This window comes from Chelonia mydas, chromosome 4 (assembly GCF_015237465.2).
Source record: "Chelonia mydas isolate rCheMyd1 chromosome 4, rCheMyd1.pri.v2, whole genome shotgun sequence".
Lineage (NCBI taxonomy): Eukaryota > Metazoa > Chordata > Testudines > Cheloniidae > Chelonia > Chelonia mydas.
The window spans coordinates 36,299,990-36,319,217 of record NC_057852.1 but is presented as its reverse complement, the minus strand read 5'-3'; the positions used below and the strand labels follow the sequence as shown (position 1 = coordinate 36,319,217).

The window sequence follows — 19,228 nt, the reverse complement described above, 5'->3', positions numbered from 1 at the left end:
CTGCCCACATATCCAGTATACAATAATCTTTAAAGGAGATATTTCAGAGAGAGTTTCCAACACCTCATTATCATCATATTCTCTCTCCCACTACTGATCCCACAAACAAAATGGACCCCTGTTGTACTTAAAATCCAGCCAACCCGACAAAATGGAATTTAAATAGATAGTGAAGCTAAAACAGTATCCCCACCATTACCAAAGCACCAGATGCTAGAGAGTAACCAAGCACCACTCGTTTCTTTGTAGCCATTACTGGCCTGACCTGCAATATGCTGATGGCTTTCATCTCCCAGTGAAGGGAACTGAGGGGGCTCATCACATGGCAGGACATGCACATCACTTTGCGGTACAGGGATTTGTATTCCTTCATCAATTTAAATGCATAAATATCTATTATATACCGTACATCATATACGCGCGGCATAGCACATCATGCTTCTGCCATTATGTATCTCACACAAAAAGAACAAGAAAAAGATATTTGTTAATCTAAGCCACACCCACTCCATTTGAACACAAGTTTGTTTCGCAACCTAAGCAGCTATTTATGTAACAGCGAGTGTGCAGCTGCAGTAAAAGGAAAATAGAAGTGAGGTCGGTGGCTGAATATTAACAAGGAACAAAAGCAAACAGCAGCTTGGTATTTCCCAAGCAGTGACCTACTGCTGCTTCTGAAATATGAAAATCTGATCAACCAACTCTATTACCATATTACAAACATGCAGACAGCCCTGAGCCTGACTGGTTCCAATCAGGGTTATGCAGCACTCTGGGAAAGGATATGCCAGGAAGGTCAGCTTTAATTCTGTCCAGCTTTAATTAAGGTCAGAGTATCCATGTTTGAAACAAACAAATGTACAGACCAGGGAAGGCTTTTTGAAAGGCAAGTCAGTGAAAATAACCGATGTTCTGGCCATGTACGTGCATGAGTGAGTGTGAGGAATGGGTATACGTGGAAAGGCCCTCCAGCAAGGACAAACACCCCCCACCAAGCAGAGAAAGGACACTATTTTTCGGGAATTGCCACAATCAAAAATGTAATCATAAAAACTAGCTTATGCTGTAGTGTCCCATTTAGGGGATTAGTAAAATAATCACAATCTGCCCCAACCAGCTCTGTTCCAGGCATCCAAACACTACGTATATTAGAAATGACATTCTTGCTCTGATAAAAAGAATTCTAATGCAACTTAATGAACTCTGTAAACAAAGCCTTTTAAAATCTAGGAGACCATATCAGTGTGTCCCATAAAGGTGTCAAACAGCCTAGTGATTTTATTTATTTATTTATTTAAATACAGGCCGTTGAAAAAAATCATCCCGCTACTTAATGATATGGAAATAAGATGAATTTCAAAGTTCTCAGCTTGGCCATTGGAATAGATGGGTTTGGAACCCCAAAGGGTTGCTAAAAGGAGCTGTAAATCAAAATGTACTACTGTGAGATCCTATTTTTTTGCCGTTTACTGACAAACCTGTGGGTCTCAAGAGAATATACATGAAATGCAATACAAAAAGAAAGGGAGAAAATTATCCATCTTGGGTACGATGCAGTAAGCAATTTATTTAGGAATGGATCAAAAGGCAATGTCAGAAATGTGTTAAAAATGCACACAACAATAAGCTTGAGATTTCTGATATGGCAGGAAAAGAATAATGGTCAAGAAAAGACTGACAGCAGGTGCATTCTCAGTACAATTTAGTCCTAAAGACATTTTTAACAACAGCTTGTTAAGGTACTTAAATCTCAATTCTTGCTATTTTTTCTCACAAATTTTTCTCTAAAATGTTGCAAACTATACAATGATCTGGCAAATAAATCATGTACCTGTATCTTTTATTCTGGGTGTTGTTGTTTGGGCTGGGGGGGGGGGAAGGGGAGGGTGTTAAATGCAACCAATTAAGACTAGCTCCTCATTTCTAATACAGTTTTTAAGAATAACAGTATCTAACTATGAATTGATAGAAACCTTCCAAAATCAGAAATAAAAGTAGCCAAAGCCATTTCCCACTGAGACTCAAGAATGTTCATCAGCAGCGGAAGAGAAAATGACAGACTGCAGACTTGTGTTTTAAACCAAAGCTAAAAAAATACACCTGCAGCGTACAGTGTAAATACATTGAATTACAGCTTGAAACACTGTATCAGTTACTGATGCCTGACTGAATAACAACCCAGCCTATAGCTCCAGCACTGGAACAGAGTCTGTATGTAGCATCCAGCTTTGATTGAAAGGCTGTATGCTAATAATTTAGGAGGCATGGAGCGAAAATAGGAAGAAAAAGGGGGGAAGGGATATCACAAAGCACAAAATGCACCTTAATACTGCAAAGCACAAAATCAGCACCCACTCCCTCCCTGACAACTGCTTCAGATCAGCTGGAGACATGAAACACCTGGTCCCTGAATGATGAAACAGAGCTCCAGATCTTTGGGGGATTGAGGAAGGAAGGCAATATTAGCGCCCCTGGCCATCTTTACTTGCACATATCTATGTGGCTATGGGCTGCCATGTCTGGTAGCACTTTCATCTCATTGCAGCTAGCCTAGGTGCAGTCTGAGTGCAGAAATGATGGGAAGGAGGCAAATGGGAAATATGATACCAAAAAAGGAGAAAAGCAAAGGAGAGAGTATTACAAGTGCTGCTGTGGACACCTGTGTCCATGCCCTGCGTAGAGAGGGAAGGGCATGGGTGGGAATTATTCCTCATACCTTGCGTTTTCGATCTACCCGCTCCCTAGGGATTTTCCGCTGCTTTTTCCTCTCCTTCTCGAGATTTCTCTCCCTCTCATCGAGTTCGGCCTCCCGAACTTTTTTAATAGACGCAGCAGCATGAGCCATTTTGGAATGGGAAACACCAGCTCCAAAGCATCAATATCCACCAGAAGGATATCCAGAGAATTTGTGGGGGGTTTTCCGCAGGGACCCTGCTGGTGAGCCAAAACTTCACAGTATAATCCGCTCTTCCTCCTTCAGCATCTTGTGATAGGTCACAGCTCTGCTCCAGCCTCTGCAGCACTCATAAGTCAGCACAACATAAACATGTTCTAAATCAAAGCCACACACACATATATGTAGATAGCAGTCAGATGAATGCCTAATACCAGCCTGAAACCACTTCACATTTGCAGTGATTGTCAGTGAAGACAAGCTTCAGATCAGCTGAAAAAATCCATCCTTTAAACACACATCACCAAATTAGGAAGGTGTTTTGGGACTCCTCCAGACAGACTGTCTCTTCTGACTAGAGCCAGGAAGAAGCCACCTCTGTGTAACCATCAAGTGGAGAGAAGGGTGGACAGCTTCTTCCAGTTTCCAGCATCACCTCTACGCAGGGTGAGAATAAAATGGTGCAGTCTGACTTAATGACTTGCTGCTCTTGCTGCTGCTGCTGCGACTGCCTGTGCTAGAGCACATGATATGTCTTTCCCCCCTTCTCTTCCTTTCCTTCTTCCCTTGCTTTAAATTGAAATTAAAATAAAACCCGAAGCAAAAGCTGCTGGGTTCAGAGGAGACCAGCTGCAGCCTGCTCACCTGCAGGTAGCGACTTCTGTACTAAACTCCGGGTGCCTGAGCCTGAAAAAGGCTAGGAATATTCAAGTCCCCTCATTGTGCCGTTTATGGATCCACGTGAGACTGCATTAGGAGAGCAGCATTAAGCAGCGAACCAAACCCTGCTCTGAGGGGGATGTTACCGAGGTGCGCACACAGCTCAGCCTGCCCCAGCCAGCTGAACTCTACAGAGGAAAAAAATAATAATAATAGAGCGTATACTGGTCATTATTATTCACTGCCAGAGGCTATTTTCAGCCAGTTGCTAAGATGACTTACAAAGCACTGTGCTGGGGATAAAAAGGGATGATTACTGTTGTGGACTAAAAGAGAGAGACAAGAAGAAACAAATAGAAAGAACATCCTGTTAATTCCCCAAAAAAAAAAATCATCTCCTCCCCAAATATCACAGACAGTAATGTATAGCTTTAATATCAAGGACAGATGGGGCTGTCATCCCCTGGCTGCTTATCACCCAACTAAAGCACCATCTCACAATACTAGTCCCATCTTCTGGTGTGTAGTTTGCTGCTATAAATACATTAAGCACAGGAGATGCTAAAACTTCCAGACGTCTAGTGAAAAAGAGCAGCCAATCTCTTGTGGACATCTGACCACATTCCAAACCCACCACAGAACTGGTAGCGCCAGATAGGCCCCAGGGCTGGGTTGGAAGAACAGGGATGCTGCATTGAGGTGCAGTAGAGATCTTTGCATAGCATTTGCTCAGACCATGCCGGCTATGCAAGGGACATTGCAACTCACTCACATCAGCACTAAAACTCAGCAAATTAAAGACGGAAAAGGAAATAATCTACCAAATATTCTTTACAAGATGGCCCAAATCAATTCCTGGTCTATCTCCTCTAACTTGAGTGGGTTTTCATGAAGGATGAAATTGGCCCAACTACTACTAAAACTAGACACTATGAATTAATGATAAAACAGCATGACCAAAACATTAACAGATGTCTTGTGATCTGTTACATATGACAGTGGCTCAAATCTTGGGCCTAATCCTAATCTTACACTAGGTTTATACCCCTCTAACTCAATTGTGTTTATTGAGTATTATTACAACAGAACTAATATACCACATTTAACTTTGATGATCCCACAAATATTAAGGGTCAAATTTTCAAAAAGTTGTTTTATAGTTTCCATATATAATTATCATGCATGCCTATATAAAACAGGCATCAATTTGTGCGTGCCAGTCATATAGCTGGATGCCTAAATATGCAATGTGTGTATGCAAATATGATCACTGCATCCAAAACTTGTGAATACAAATTAGATGCAGAGCTGAAGCCAACTAAGTATTTGGCCCATAAGATACAAAGGTTTGGGTTTCCATCCATAAAATCAGCAGTGTGCTGTCAACATTTCTGGAAGTTGTTCCCCACAAGAGTATCTAAGGTCCACTGACACCTGACATTTCTCGGAGGGGGAGGGGACATTCTTACACCTCCTCCCAAAAAAATATTCACACACTACTCTCAGAGCACCATGTTTCCCTATCTCATGAAGGTCCTGCAGGGCAACTCTAGCTGTTCCTCACAGCAACAGCGATGCTGGGTAATCCTTCATCCTCTGCTGGCAACAGTGTGGCCAGGAGAGTGATCAGGTGCCTTCTGGCTATGTGGAGTGGATGGTCTCTTGGGATACCCTTGGCTGTTGAGGTAGACAGGTCTCTCCTAACTGTTGTGCAGGTAGATGGATTAGGGAGTGGCTCTCCCCGTCTATCGTAGGAGGTTGGGAAGGAAATGAGGATCTATGATCCCTCACAATGCCAACTCTTCAAACTTCAGGCTGTGCCTGGACAGCCAGGTGGTGATAAAGGCACGCTGCAGCTGCTGTAAAACTTCCCCTTCTGGTATTGGAGGTTGTGCCTTTAAAAAAGCTGAACTTCCCAGAGGAAGAGTCTGGGCAGGGCACTGTGATGCTCTTACTGCTGTGTACAGCCAGCTGGAACTGGATTGAGATTAAAGCAGAGTTCTTACAAGCACTTGTAAGATTCCTGAAACCGCACACAATTCAGGCAGCTGCAGCTTGGCCCCACTGCATCTCCTTCTCCTTGCGCGCAGCAAGAGTTGCCGGCAGGCGGTGGGGACTTACGTGCGGCTAATCCCTCTCTCTGGCAGTGTAACAGAGCAGGCCTTCCTGGAGCACCTTCTCGTGGCTTAAGGTGACCTCACAAGCATCCCATCCCCAGTTTCCCCATCGTTACGTTCCTCAAACTCCATCTTTGCACTTTAGTTCAATTATGTCCTTACTGGGGGCTAATTTATTAACATAAATGTTTCCAAAATAACCCCAAGTCACAAAATATATTCCATCACCATAACACAAAACCCAGGTTCTTCTTCAGCCTCCCTCTTCTATAGTGAATTCCCAGTTTCTCTTTTAAAGCCCAGACAAAAAGTGCAAAATAAACATGTGTCCACTTACCCTGTGTTTAATGAAAATGCAACGTAACCAAGGCCCACCCACCCTGGGCTTATTTTCTGACTCCCTCCTGGGTTCTTCCCACTACCCTGTTCCTTGTCCATAACACTGGCCCATAGGAAGTGCTTTTTGTAGCTTCACAACTGGAACATAAGAGGTAGCAACGGCAGCCGCCAACAGGGTGAGAAACACTGAGTCAGTTAACGAGGCAAAAGAAAGGACAGAATAGGTTGCAAAGAATCTAGACTTCCTTTTTGACATTTATAAACCACAGATATCACCAACAGTGCATTGCTTATAAATAAAGCTAAGATTTTATCACAGTTATTTTTAGTAAAAGTCACGAACAGGCAATAAACAAAAATTCACGGAGCCCATGACCTGTCTGGTACTTTAATAAAAATAACCGGGGATGGGGGGCAGGGCTAGGTAGCGGGGAGGAATGGAGTCCCATGGGGGTGGGGACCGACAAGCACAGCACAGCCCCAGCTCCAGTAGCCACAGTGGACGGGCACAGCCACGGAGGGGCACATGGCCCCGGTGCAGCTGTCGGGCAGGGGCACACGGCCCCAGCTGCAGCCCCTGGTGAAAGCCGCGAGGCTGGGGCACGCATCCCTGGCTGCAGCACCCACCAAGCCCAGGACACCGCAGGGCTGGGATGCACAGCCCCAGGGCTGAGGTGTAGTCCTGGCTCCAGCCCCCACCAAGCCTTACATGCTGCGGGGCTAGGGTGTACAGCCCCAGCTGTAGGCCCCAGTGGAAGTCACGGGGCTGGAGTGCACAAGGTCCTGCCTGCAGCACCGAGCGCAAGGCCCGGGGCTGGGGCTGCAGGGTCCTGGTTCCAGACAGCCCCAGTTGCAGGTCAGAGCCCACAGTTCCACCTCCTCCTCCTGAAGCCCTAGAAGTCACGGAATCAGTGACTGCCGTGACCTCCATGACTAAATCATAGCCTTATTTATAAAGCAAGACAGGAGCTGTTGCAAGGAGAGAACAATCCCCTTACTACAATTTGAGCTATTGGAATAATAAATTTGAAGCCATCAACCCTTCGGACATAATAAACATTGCAAATTAAGTGGCATTCAAGGGGAATGGGTAAAACAATAAACATATCAGGAGAAAGCATAAATGAGAAAGCATATAGAAACCAGTCAGCACATATCCTGGCCAAGACTGGTAACACCAGCTAGTGATTTTGGCTGCTTTAATTTCTGGGTGCTCAACTGACAGCACCTAAAAGGGGGTCTGGCTTTCAGAAAGTGTTGAGCACCCATCCTCCGAAAATCAGGCCTTCCAAGGTGTCTCAAATAGGAAACCTGAAATCAGAGGCACTAGCCACTTTTGAAAATCTTGGCAAATGGTTTAAGCTCTGGGCATACCAAGTGACACTGCTCTATGCATGGACGTGTTTAGAGGCTTAAAGTTTACAAAGGACCTTGGGCTCCTTTGGATGAAAGATGCTATGGATTGTATAAATACTAATCAATCCAGTCACCAGACTTTTTTCCCCTAGAAAACCTTCAATATGCTTTCATTCTGGTGATAACCCTCTCTTGCCTGTTTGCAGGAAGCTGGAAAAACAGACACTAATTAATACAGAAAAGTCTGTAAGACTGTGGAAATAATCTCTGAAGGGAAGTGGATGAAGCCCTATCTCCACCTTCTCAGAAATGGCCTATAAAAAGGAAACTGCTCTACTGGGAAGGTGGCTGAAGAGTGATAGGAAGCAGTGAGGGCAGAGAGACATCCTAAGCAGGTTCCCTTAACTCCCCCCAGCCTCAAGATTATGAGACTCCAGACAATGCTGGACAAGAGATTCCACACCCAGAGATGGCCTACAACAAGGGAAGGCAGAGGCAGCAGAGAGCAGATGGGGCACACTTTGCAGAACAAGACTGCTGACAACCTGCAGTTCACCAGGAACAACTCTCAAGACCGGCCTTTTGCAAATGAGTGCTGGAGATAGCTCCTTAACCTTCCTCACAGTAGTTAACTAAAGGTTTAGGTGTGTGTGTGGCGAGGGGCACAAAATAAATAAGGGTCAATTTACCTATCTTAATGAAAGGTGGGATTGGTAATAAATGAACAAAGATAGTAAAGGCAACGATTACATTGATAAAAACAATTAAGTAGAGAAAAAGCAGTGAGGGTTAAATTAAAAGAAAAATGATAAAACTCCCAAATATATATGTTGTAGCCTTTCCTACCCCGACCCTTTGTTTATTTTTGACATTTTAGATTGTAAACTCTTCAGGGCAGGGACTGTCTCTTCCTATGTATTTTTAGAGCACATAGCACTGATTACGACATGATATTACAGTACCAGGCTGTCAAGAGGTTGTGAATGGGAGGGAGATGGGCTGTGATCCAATCTATGCAAGAGAATGCGCTGCACACTCCAAAAGTTTTCAGCACTCGGGTAGAGGATTTAGGTCTTTTCCTGCTCTAATGTTTAGAATTTTTGATGCCAGGAGAGACACAATAGAGTAGCGCACATTCTCCAGCTCACCTTTGAGCAAGCAGGGCTTAAGACTAGCCCTGTGAGTTCACTGCCATTTAAATTATTTACACACCCCATAAAAACAGTTCTCCTAATTCAAGCAAAGGTCAGAGTTTGTATTATTTGGCAGTGCCAAAAACATGTCCTTCAACAGAGTATCGTGACTGCAACCAACGAATGCTGGTATCCAATTTTGAAGGAAGGAACACAAAGTACATGACCTGGCTCCCCTAAAGAGAGGAAACATTTTGTTTTACTGTAGGGAGAGTTCCCTAACTATAGCAGAAAATGATCAGTCACTGCCTTCTGTATGGAGCATTTCATAGATCTTAAAAGAAAAAACCCCTCTGCAGACATCAAACAAAAGATTGGATATTACAGATCCTTTTCAATAAAACTTTGGTTACCTCCTACATAGGGTGATCTTCCTCCACATATTTCTTCACAGGAGGCATGCACTGTGAGGCTTCTGCACAAGGACAACAACATATACCACAACTCTGCCACAAATGGTTTGTAGGAGGGGAGTGGGAGAGTAGGCAGATGCACAATAAGACAAAAAGAACAGAACGCCAGAGAAAAATATGTCTTTTCTGAAACATATTTGTCATCATTAACTCCGTAACTTAGGAGCCAGATACATCTCTGGGATAATTTAATTGGCTTCAATAGGTTTTCACCTGGCGTGATTTGGCTCCAAGAGTTCACATTGCTGTGTGTTTTTTGCATGCACTGTGCGTTTCAGAGATCCTAGATGTGTCATGGGATACACTGGTTGTCTGAGTACTTAATTATAGCTAGAGTTTCCCCTTGCATGGTTTAGAACTCAAGGACCAATAATTAGCCTCCTGGCTTGATCCCCTGATTATCAACATTGGCATAGCACCAAACATATTAGTGGGGGGAAGAATTTGGACCCATCAAAGATTCCTCTGCCTCCCCAATAATCATGGAGATGAGTGTGAGGAGGAAGGGTCTAGAGGCCAAACAGACTGGTGGGGAAGACGAAGAGTGGCTGAAAAATGTTCTAATGGTTGTGTGAGGGACAAGGGGGAGGGATGATGGAGTCAGAAGCTGTTCCACCAACTGCCAACTAGGATGGGGATAGTGCCCCCCACCCACTGACCTCCTAGCACCCAGGAAGAGAGAGGGAGCCAAAAAGCAGGTTTGGGTGAAAACAATGAATAACTGGCAGGGGTGTGGCTTAAAAAAGGACTGGCAACCTTTTAGAAAAAAGGTAAAATGTAATTCTCCATGAAATTTAGACTTGCTCTCAAATACAGTGCAGTAATACATCTTACACATACCAGAGGATCAGCCCTGCGGCAATCGATGCATCGGTGGTCAATTTAGTGGGTCTAGTGAAGACCCACTAAATCAACCACCGATCGCTCTCCCATCAACTCCTTTACTCCACCTTATCCAGAAGAGTAAGGGGAGTCAGCAGAAGAGCATCTCCCATCAACGTCACGCAGTAAGGACCCCGCAGTAAGTAGATCTAAGCTATGTCCACTTGAGTTATGCTATTCACGTAACTCAAATTGCGTAGCTTAGATCGAATTTTCCCTTTAGTGTAGACATGGCCTAACTGTTATTATTCTACCAGATAAACATTCTTACCCCTTTTGATCAAGAAACACTGGTATGGTACTTCTGTGGACTCTCCTTTTTGGAGACGAATGTGCATAGGCACAATCAAGAGAGAACCAAACACATTTGATTGTGGGGGTGGGGAGGAGAAGCGTTAAATAAGAAATCCAGCATAACCAGTGCACAGCACTTTAATGAAACCGAAGGCTCCGAGATACTAACAGTGTATTTAACTCAGCTATTCAAAGCAATTCTGATTAACTACATACATCAATACATTGAGTAACTCAAATGGCCACTAGCTTTCACAGACAAATTCAAACTAATTCTAATGAAAAGTATAAAAATGTGTCTAAATGTGGACTCTCAAGCCCATCATGATATATTTGTTTACTGCCTCCTTTCCATCTTCCCCTCCCACTGTTTAACCCAAACTCTTACAAAACTAATAAATAAATGTACTTGTTAGTTACACAACAGTTGTGCCATCTTTTAAAAGTACAGTAACTCTGTGAGAGAATTAGCAAGCATATTGTCCTGCAGACACTTCATTGTATTGTTTGATGTTTTATGGAAGAGCAGAATTTAAAAGTAGAAAACAAGGCTCACTCTCTCACTGTCACATTACTGAACATGTGAAGACATAAAATGTTCCTGAAGGCTCTGGGCTGTGAATCACAATCCCTGAACATGTACTGAAAAGATTAAATGTGAAACTATATTCCAGAATTTTTTCAGTATTTTAATCAAATCCATGTTATTAATTGAACAGAAACAATAGAGAACATGAAATGGAAAAACTCATTGCCGAATGGAAAACTATATGTCACAATCTTTAACAGAAATTAGAGAAGGAGGTAGAGAAGGTAAGACAACCTGAGATACAAACAGGGCTACAATTAATGGTACTAACCTACAGTAGTCAGCACTAAAAGGTCATAATTGGCCACAGTGGTATCTGAAACTCCACAGGTTCCCTTTGTACAGTGCTGTAAGTGAGTCGTGCCTTGGTGAATGTTCACTTTCATACCAGTCACAGATACATCTCTTGTACACCAGAGCACAGTCATTTTAACAGTAATAATTACCAAATAAATAAATAAATACATACATACATACTTAGCGATCATCATCTCACAAACAAACATTAACTAATTAGTCCTCCCAATTACTTCTATTTTCATAGATGGCACAACTAAGATAGTGATTTCATGATTTTCCCCCAGCCAATGATAGCATGAGTGTCACAGGCAGAGTTATATAATTGAGGAATAGAGAGCGGGACGAGATGGCAATTGTTAGACTCGAACCATAAACGTGCTCAAAAATCAACCTTGCTTAGCATTCAAACTGTGTCCCTGACAGAGAAATTATTTCCATACCTGTCCTACAATCTAAGCACCATGGGTGAGATTTAGGGTATATCTACACTACAGGGACTATACTGGTATACCTACGGCACTGTAATTATGGCAGTATAACCCCATAGCATAGATGCAGCCTACACCAGCAAAAAAGGTTTTTCCACTGGTGTAGGATCACCACCTCCCTGAGCGACAGTAGCTAGGCTGATGGAAACATTCTTCTGACAACACAGCTGCATCTGCACTGAGGATTAGGTTGGCCTAGCTATGTCGGTCATGGATGTGGATTTTTCACATCCCTGACCAACATAGCTATGTCAACTTAATATTTAAGTATATACTAGGCCTTACAAAAGCATTTCAGTGACTTAGAAGCACAAGTTCAGGACTTGCATTCGTAAGTCACTTAAGTGCATTTGAAAATCCTACCCCAAATGTGGAGTAAAGACCTTTGAATGCATAGCAAAGGGACAATACAGTAATCATTTTTCTCCAGGTGCACATATAATTGTAGGTTTATACCACTGACAATAGTACACATTTTGCAATTTTCTTACTGCAATAAAATTGCATTGCCTATAAATGTAGCTTTAACTAGGCTTTTTCTTTGTTTTCATATCAATGAAAATATTGAATTATATTTTAACTTAATCAACTAAGACCTCATCCAAATTCAATGGGAGTCTTTCTATTGCTTTCAATGGGCTTTGGATCAGGACCACTGCCATAAATGTACCTTCTCATCCCTTCATGGATGTCTGTTTTCCGCGGTCCTTTCAACCACACTCACTGCTACTGCTTTTAGGTCATAGGAAGCAGAAGCCAGTCACACTGGTTACCTCCCAGGGACCGGCTAAACAGCAAACCAAGAGCATGAGCCTAGCAGGGAGGAGTGTTTTCAATTTTCCTGCCCAAATAATGAGACGTATTTGAGGGTTCAAGTGGCTATGTAAATGCTGTCTATGTCTATAAACTATCCGCAGAAGTTGTATTCTGCGTGGTTGTAGCCATGTTAGTCCCAGGATATTACAGAGACAAGGTTGGTGAGGTAATATTTTCTACTGATGAGAGAGACAAGCTTTTCAGCTACACGGAGCTCCTGAACAAGAGCTCTGTGTCGCTTGAAAGCTTCTCTTTCTCACCAACAGATGTTGGTCCAATAAAAGATATTACCTCACCCACCTTGTCTCTGCAAAAATTGGTTGTGAATTTTTGCATCCTAGCTGGATGCCCATTAACTTTGTCAGGCCTGCTGAAACATAGTGTATTTCAATTTCAAGTACAACTGGTTGGAGAAGATCACGAGAGGCAAGTGAAGCTGAAAGTCGTTTCTATGTATTTCACCTGTTTCCCTGACTGACTCAACCAATCTCTTGTGATTAAAAAGAAACCATTTTATTTGATTTCCCAGAGAAAGGAGGCTGCATTTCAACTGAACTGTCTGATCAAGCTGGAAAAGTCAGAATAAATTTTTTCCTAACCTTTGTGTTTGTCTGACAAACCTGGATTTGTGTGGCCTAGTACTCAATTCCTTCAGAAATTCCTCCACGTATAGTATTTTGGCTCAGACTATAGTTAGTACAGCATAACCCAATTTAGCAGGAAATATTTATCTTTCTGAAGCCAGAGCTCTGTTACCTCATAGCTGAGTCCTGCAGAGTCAGACAAACCAGGAAATTCACAAATGGTCACAAACCTGAAACTGACCTATGCCTTTACAGCAAGATCACATCAGGGGAAAACTGGATTCATTCAAATGGGAACCAAGTCAAATTTCAGGAGGTGGGAATCCATTTGACCCAGATCTCATAAAAAGATTCTTGAAACCCTTTCAGTTTGAACTTGGAAGAATTCACATAGGCAGCATTACTTAAGAATCCCTGGCTGTACATGTAAAAATGTGCATGCATTTTTGCACATGACCTACTCACATCATTCAGATGAGTCCATTCAAACCCTGAAATAAATATTTATCGGTACATATGTATGCAAATCAGGATTTGTGTGCACACAACTCATGCAGACACTTTTTAAAATCTGGCCCTAAATTCACACCAATGTGATTATTCCCCAAATAAGGAAATGACGACACAAAATAACTAGTAATTTTCTATAGTTTACGATGTGTAAAAATGCAGAGTGCAAATATATGAGGCATCTTTTATTTAGTCTGTGATCTCTATACATATGTTAACTGTAACAGTCACAGTAATCTGGATAACACTGGAGATTATGATGGGGTGGATTTTACCTTCCCAACTGCTCCACAGTCCACTCGTATAGAGTCTGAATATTTGAGCTTTCTGTAGTTAGTCTGGATGTCCACCAGCTCTCACTAACTCTTATCTTGTAGGTATGACTCAAACTACTGAAAGCAGTTCCAAACACACCAGCAACTCCATGCCTTCAGCAGCCAAAGCCACAATTTACAGTCTGCTGTACCAGAAGCTACTTATAAGTCCAGGATGGCTGGAACAGCCTGATCTAAAGCCAGCAGTACATCTAAATCTTTCTTCCTGTTTAGTGCAAGCAAAGCTGTATGAAACAGAGATTAAATGCTGTACTGCAATACTTTGCAGGATATCTATAGCCAAAGCCTGCCTTAGCATTTTTGGGATTGCTTTCAAAGCAAGTTTTTGCCATTGCTCACCACAACCTCAGTTATGTCACATTCCTGAGAATCCTTAGCACAGCCTTTCTACTGAGACCTATATGAACAGGAGAGTTATCAAGGTGATTCTCTGAGACACACCCCAAACTTAACCACATTGTTACACATACAGACTATGTGGATTGATGGGTGAGTAGGTAGGTAGAAGTGTCCAGCTTCTTGTTTCATCCAGACGGAGGTATTTGCATGTATCAGCTTAAGTTTTCATAATGAAATGGGAGGAGAAACTTACTTTAAAAAAGACAAAAACTCAGACTGCTTAACATTTTTATTTCCCCCAAAGCAACAAGGGCCTGTGGTCATGGGCTTCATAGGGCCCAAAGACTGAATCTGCCTACAGAAAGACTAGATTTACTATATAGAATTCATTTGCTTTCCCTTACACTAAAGGTAGATAGCTGGACTGTGCCTTCAATGCACATCATTTTATTGGGAACAACAGTAGTTGGATGGAATGGCCTTGTTACAGGGAATCCCAGGTTGGCATATGTCTGACTCAGCAGAACTGTGTTCCTGGGGTTCTCAGGTAGTTCACACTAGAGCTGCAGCTCCGCCACCTTTTGAAATGGTGCAGCACATGTTGCCCTTTGTAATAATCAAGCTCTGCTGGGTAGGCTTGGCCTCATCCTGGCCTATCCCACAGGGAGGCCAGCACCACGGACAGGGCTAGTATGGTATAGTGGCTCCTGTGTGGGGTGGACAGAAAGAGAGAGAAGGTCCTGGGAAACCCTTCCCTACGCTCTGTGCAACTTCAAAGGGCCAACCACAATCGAGCCCATAAAACACAATCCCATCAAATAAAAATGTATTAAAGTTGTTGATGTGCTGAGACTACTACGTATCATGCTGACCATTATCATCTCACTGTTTCCTTGTACTCCCTGTCTCTCCATGTCCCTCTGTTGTTTCTTGTCTTAGATTGTAAATGCTTTGGGATAGAGACTGTCTTTTTGTTCTGTGTTTGTACAGCACCTACCACAATGGGGTCCTGGTCCATGATTGGGGCCCCTAAGCACTACAGTAATATTATATATAATGAGTTAAACATCACAAACAGAAAACTGAAAAATGCTTCAGAAAGTTGAACTGCAGCATAATTGACCCTTTAGGGGGATAAAATTCTGACCGTAGTTGACTTTGTGTGAATTCAGCAGAACTGCATTTACAGTGAAGAATTTGGCCCTGTTATACCAGAACCTGCATTAATAAGGGATGGCACACAATGCTGTTCTACCCAAAGAACACTGGATATCTGACCATCCATATCGTTCACTGCTCAAACACTGTGTGAACGGCAAGGACCAAGGAGAATAAGAATAGTCTTTGGAATTTTATCAATAGAAATTAATATTGGAACATGGACATTAGGGATGAACTTGAACTGAAATCCCAAATCCAAACCTCCTGAAAATTTAATTGTTTAGAATCCATATCTGAATATTGTGGCATGAACCCATCTCCATTGGAAATGTGATTTCACATAAACTGTACAAACACAGTGTATTTCTTCTGGTATGTGTCCATGGAAATGAATGGAGAATGACAGCCCCCTGCTGGGCAAGTCCTGTTAAGTCAGTAAAGGGAATACTACACTGGTGGCAGTAAAGGCTTTTTCAGTTACAGGTTATGCAGGTACTTCTGTTTGCAGTATTACTGCACTTTAAGTATGACCTTTAGGGGCAGATTATAACAAGGCTAACGTATGGTGTAATTTTTGATGGAAGTGCTGTCATCAGTAGCTCAACTGTGTGAAAGGGTTTGTTCCAACCAGGATCCCATTGGTAAATTTACATACCTAGTCACAACCCACATGAAAAACTTTAAGAGAGTTCTGAGAGATCTTATCAGCAGTATGGTTTGTTAATTAATATGATAGTAACTTCTAGTGAGGACAATGCACAAATGTTTGTGTATTGTCTACACTAGATTGTACACCTTTGTTACCTAAAACACAACTAAAAATACAAGTGCTGACATAACCCTATGTAGATGAATTGCCTGAACACAAGATAAAGTTACTCTCACATAAATGATTGTGGTATACACGAAGTTTCAAACACATTCATTATGTTGTTGTTGTTAAAGAAATATGGCTTTGGATAAATGCAATTGCATATGTTGACTTGATTGTACAGTTATTTCATGGAACACTTGCAAATACAAATACAGTCTGAGTGCTCCCCTGCCCACATGAAGAATTACATTTAAATGACCTACATCATCAAGACTAAAATTGTATGCACTGGTGTTTTGGCTGTTACCCGTTTGAAAACAGGAGAGACTATACTGGAGCTATTCACTAGTGGGGGCAGGTGGAGATTATTCTAACCCAGCATCCATTTCATGAGTTATCTAGTTCTGACAGAGACCACCTCTGCTAGCAATCAGGAGGCTTGGGAGAGGTTGAGAATGGGAATACCACCACCATCCTGCCACAAGCCAGAAGGTTTAGAGTGGCATGAATGACTGGAGGTACACCCTGTAACACCCAGAGGTACCTGGGGTGGTGGAAATAGAGAAAATTCCTTCCCCCTTCCAGCACCCAGAGGTAGACAGGTGTGGGGAGGAGCTTTCAAATTGATCAGAAACCTACCAGGCAGAAATAACTCCCCCTAAGCTGGATGTAAGGACAGCTCCCTATTGTTCCCAGCAACTGAACAGGGGTGTCTAAGAGTAGGCCTTGGGCAGTGTTGTTCTTGGACTTTGCTAGAGGGGACTCACTTCATTTTTTTTTTTTAAACAGTCTTTGGCTAGTAGGCTGGGTCCTCTGGTTAGTAGATGCCTGGTCATATTTTCAAGCCTTCAGTAATCTTTATAAACTAGTCTGTGAAATATTGGTTTTAAAGACAAAGTCACTTTTGAGTCACATAAAGGCACAAATACATCAGGAACCACAGAAGGTCTGATTTATTGCATTCCTATATATATAAGTGCATTGAGATTCTATTTTTAAAAATTTGTCTTTGGCCTAGTGTTTGCTAAATTCCAGACTACAGCAATTTTTAAAAACAGCTGAGTTCCAATTCCCTGTATATTGGATTTTACAATAAAAGATTGCTCATAGACAATTAAAAGGCAAATGGGAACAGTGCTGGTACACACACTAATGAATTTCCAATACTTGTGTGGATTTCAAAGACTTTGGAATATTACTTTTATCTGGATTCTGCTGCCCGCTGATGAGTAGAATTCTTAATTATCTCAGCAGTTTTACAACATTCAGTGATTTAAGAGACCATTTTGGGTTTTAAGAACTTAATTTTAGATTATTTTGAATGATCTTTGTCAAGAAATAGCTTGGTTTCTTGTCAAAGGGACTTTTTTGATCAATTCCAGAGCACTACATCTGAAGCAGGACTGCAGCCCTGAGTACTTTATTTTCTTATAGAGTCAGATCGAAATGACTTGGGCAATGACAATGGGCTCCTGCATCAGCATGCTGGTCATATACTGTGTTTACATCAGACTGGAGCAATTGGTCTTATTCTGGGTCTGTGCTTTAGACAAAAATATTGTAAACAGCCTTCTAGAACAGAGGTTACTGTATTTGATCTAATAAGCAAGATAAAGAGGCGTTAGGGAAAGGGAAGTGTAATGGGGAGGCGCACTATTCTCTGTTAAGATGGAACCTGTCCTGCTCACTTTGGCTCTGCTATAGGAAGCAAAATAACATGCATGCATATACACTACACCAGCAGTTCTCAAACTGTGGGTCAGGACCCCAAAGTGGGTCGCAACTCCATTTTAATGGGGTCACCAGGGCTAGCATTAGACTTGCTGGGGCCTGGAGCTGAAGCTGACGGGCTTCAGCCCTGGGCAATGGGGCTCAGGCTTCAGCTTCGGCTTCAGCCCTGGGCAGCAGGGCTCAGGTTACAGGCCCCCTGCCCGGGGCTGAATTCCTTGGGCTTCTGCTTTGGCCCCCCCACCTGGGGCTCAGGCAGGCTCAGGCTTCGGTCCCCCACCTTGGCGTCATGTAGTAATTTTTGTTGTTAGAAAGGGATTGTGGTGCAACGAAGTTTGAGAACCGCTGCACTACACATTCAAATCACCATCACCATCACCAGCAAAGTGCACTCCCCAGCACCAAGAGGAGTGCCTGACATATCCAAATATATATAAATCACCATGGTCCTGATCCTGAAAAGGAGAGGAGCACCCTAGATTTCATTAACTCCAGTGGGAGCTGAGGGTACTCAATAGGTCCTGTCAGACATCTAGCAGGGCTGGGCCCTAATTCATTGCTAAAATGAAAATACTAACTACCATTAACTACCATCTTTAGCTAAAGAACAGGGATTTATTGAGAGGAATAATTTGAGAAAGACACTACACAACTTCTTGGGAGCCTGGGAAATAACAAATCTTGCAACAACAAAAAGTGGCACCATCTGAACCACTCTCCAAAGCAACCTCTTGTTAGTATGGAGATTTGAAAGTGCACTGCCGAGATTACAAAAGAAATGTAGCTTTTCGAAAGGATACTCCATTTGACAAGTCTGAAATAATTGGAAACCTTATTGCAATTCAGCTGAGCTCTCCAAATGTTCCCCTTTGACTGTCACTATATGTTCAGAGATTTCACATTTCATCAAGTCATTAGTGTTAAAAATGATCAACCAAGAGTACACTAACACTCTCCCTCCGCCCCACCTCTCTTCTGAATGTCAGAGCAGGCTTCTGCTTCTTTTCCAGAAACCCTAAACACATGCACCCATGGAACTGAATCACATGAACCATGGAAGTCTACAAGTCAGTAAAATTTGTTATCCCCTAACTGTGGGAACGGAACTCCCTTTAACTCTAAACAAATGCAGATCAGCAGACACATGATTTTATGTTTATAGCTGAACCATATCACTTACAAGTGACCCAAGACTACAAAAGGACTTGAAATAACTCAATGGCAGATTTAAGTAAATCTGCCCTCCTTCCCCCACTCCCCACCTGCCAGGCTCAATGTGATTTTATTCCTCCTCCCCCCCCCATTGTGTTTCCTCAGTCTGTGCTGGCTATGCCAGCATGGGGGTGAGTGGAGACAGGCAGATTTACTCCCATGGGTTGAAGTGACTTTAGGGAATGTCTCAAAATTCAGTGTGTGT

The 19,228-nt window shown here is 42.5% G+C and overlaps 1 protein-coding gene across 50 annotated transcripts in view; it reads right to left on the bottom strand.

Annotated features, from left to right (window-relative positions):
• ANK2 (ankyrin 2) overlaps positions 1 to 19,228 on the bottom strand; it is a 559,252-nt gene that overhangs the window by 286,757 nt on the left and 253,267 nt on the right. For 4 of the 50 annotated variants that reach the window (XM_043545359.1, XM_043545361.1, XM_043545371.1 and 1 more), the window contains exon 1: positions 2,717 to 3,560. The exons of 24 other annotated variants lie outside the window; for them this stretch is intronic. In XM_043545359.1, the coding sequence (XP_043401294.1) occupies positions 2,717 to 2,845 (129 nt within the window). In that variant the 5' untranslated portion in view covers positions 2,846 to 3,560. Of the gene's footprint in view, positions 1 to 2,716; positions 3,593 to 19,228 lie in introns of those variants that run through there. 22 more of the 50 variants (XM_043545381.1, XM_043545374.1, XM_043545378.1 and 19 more) reach the window with 11 other exon arrangements.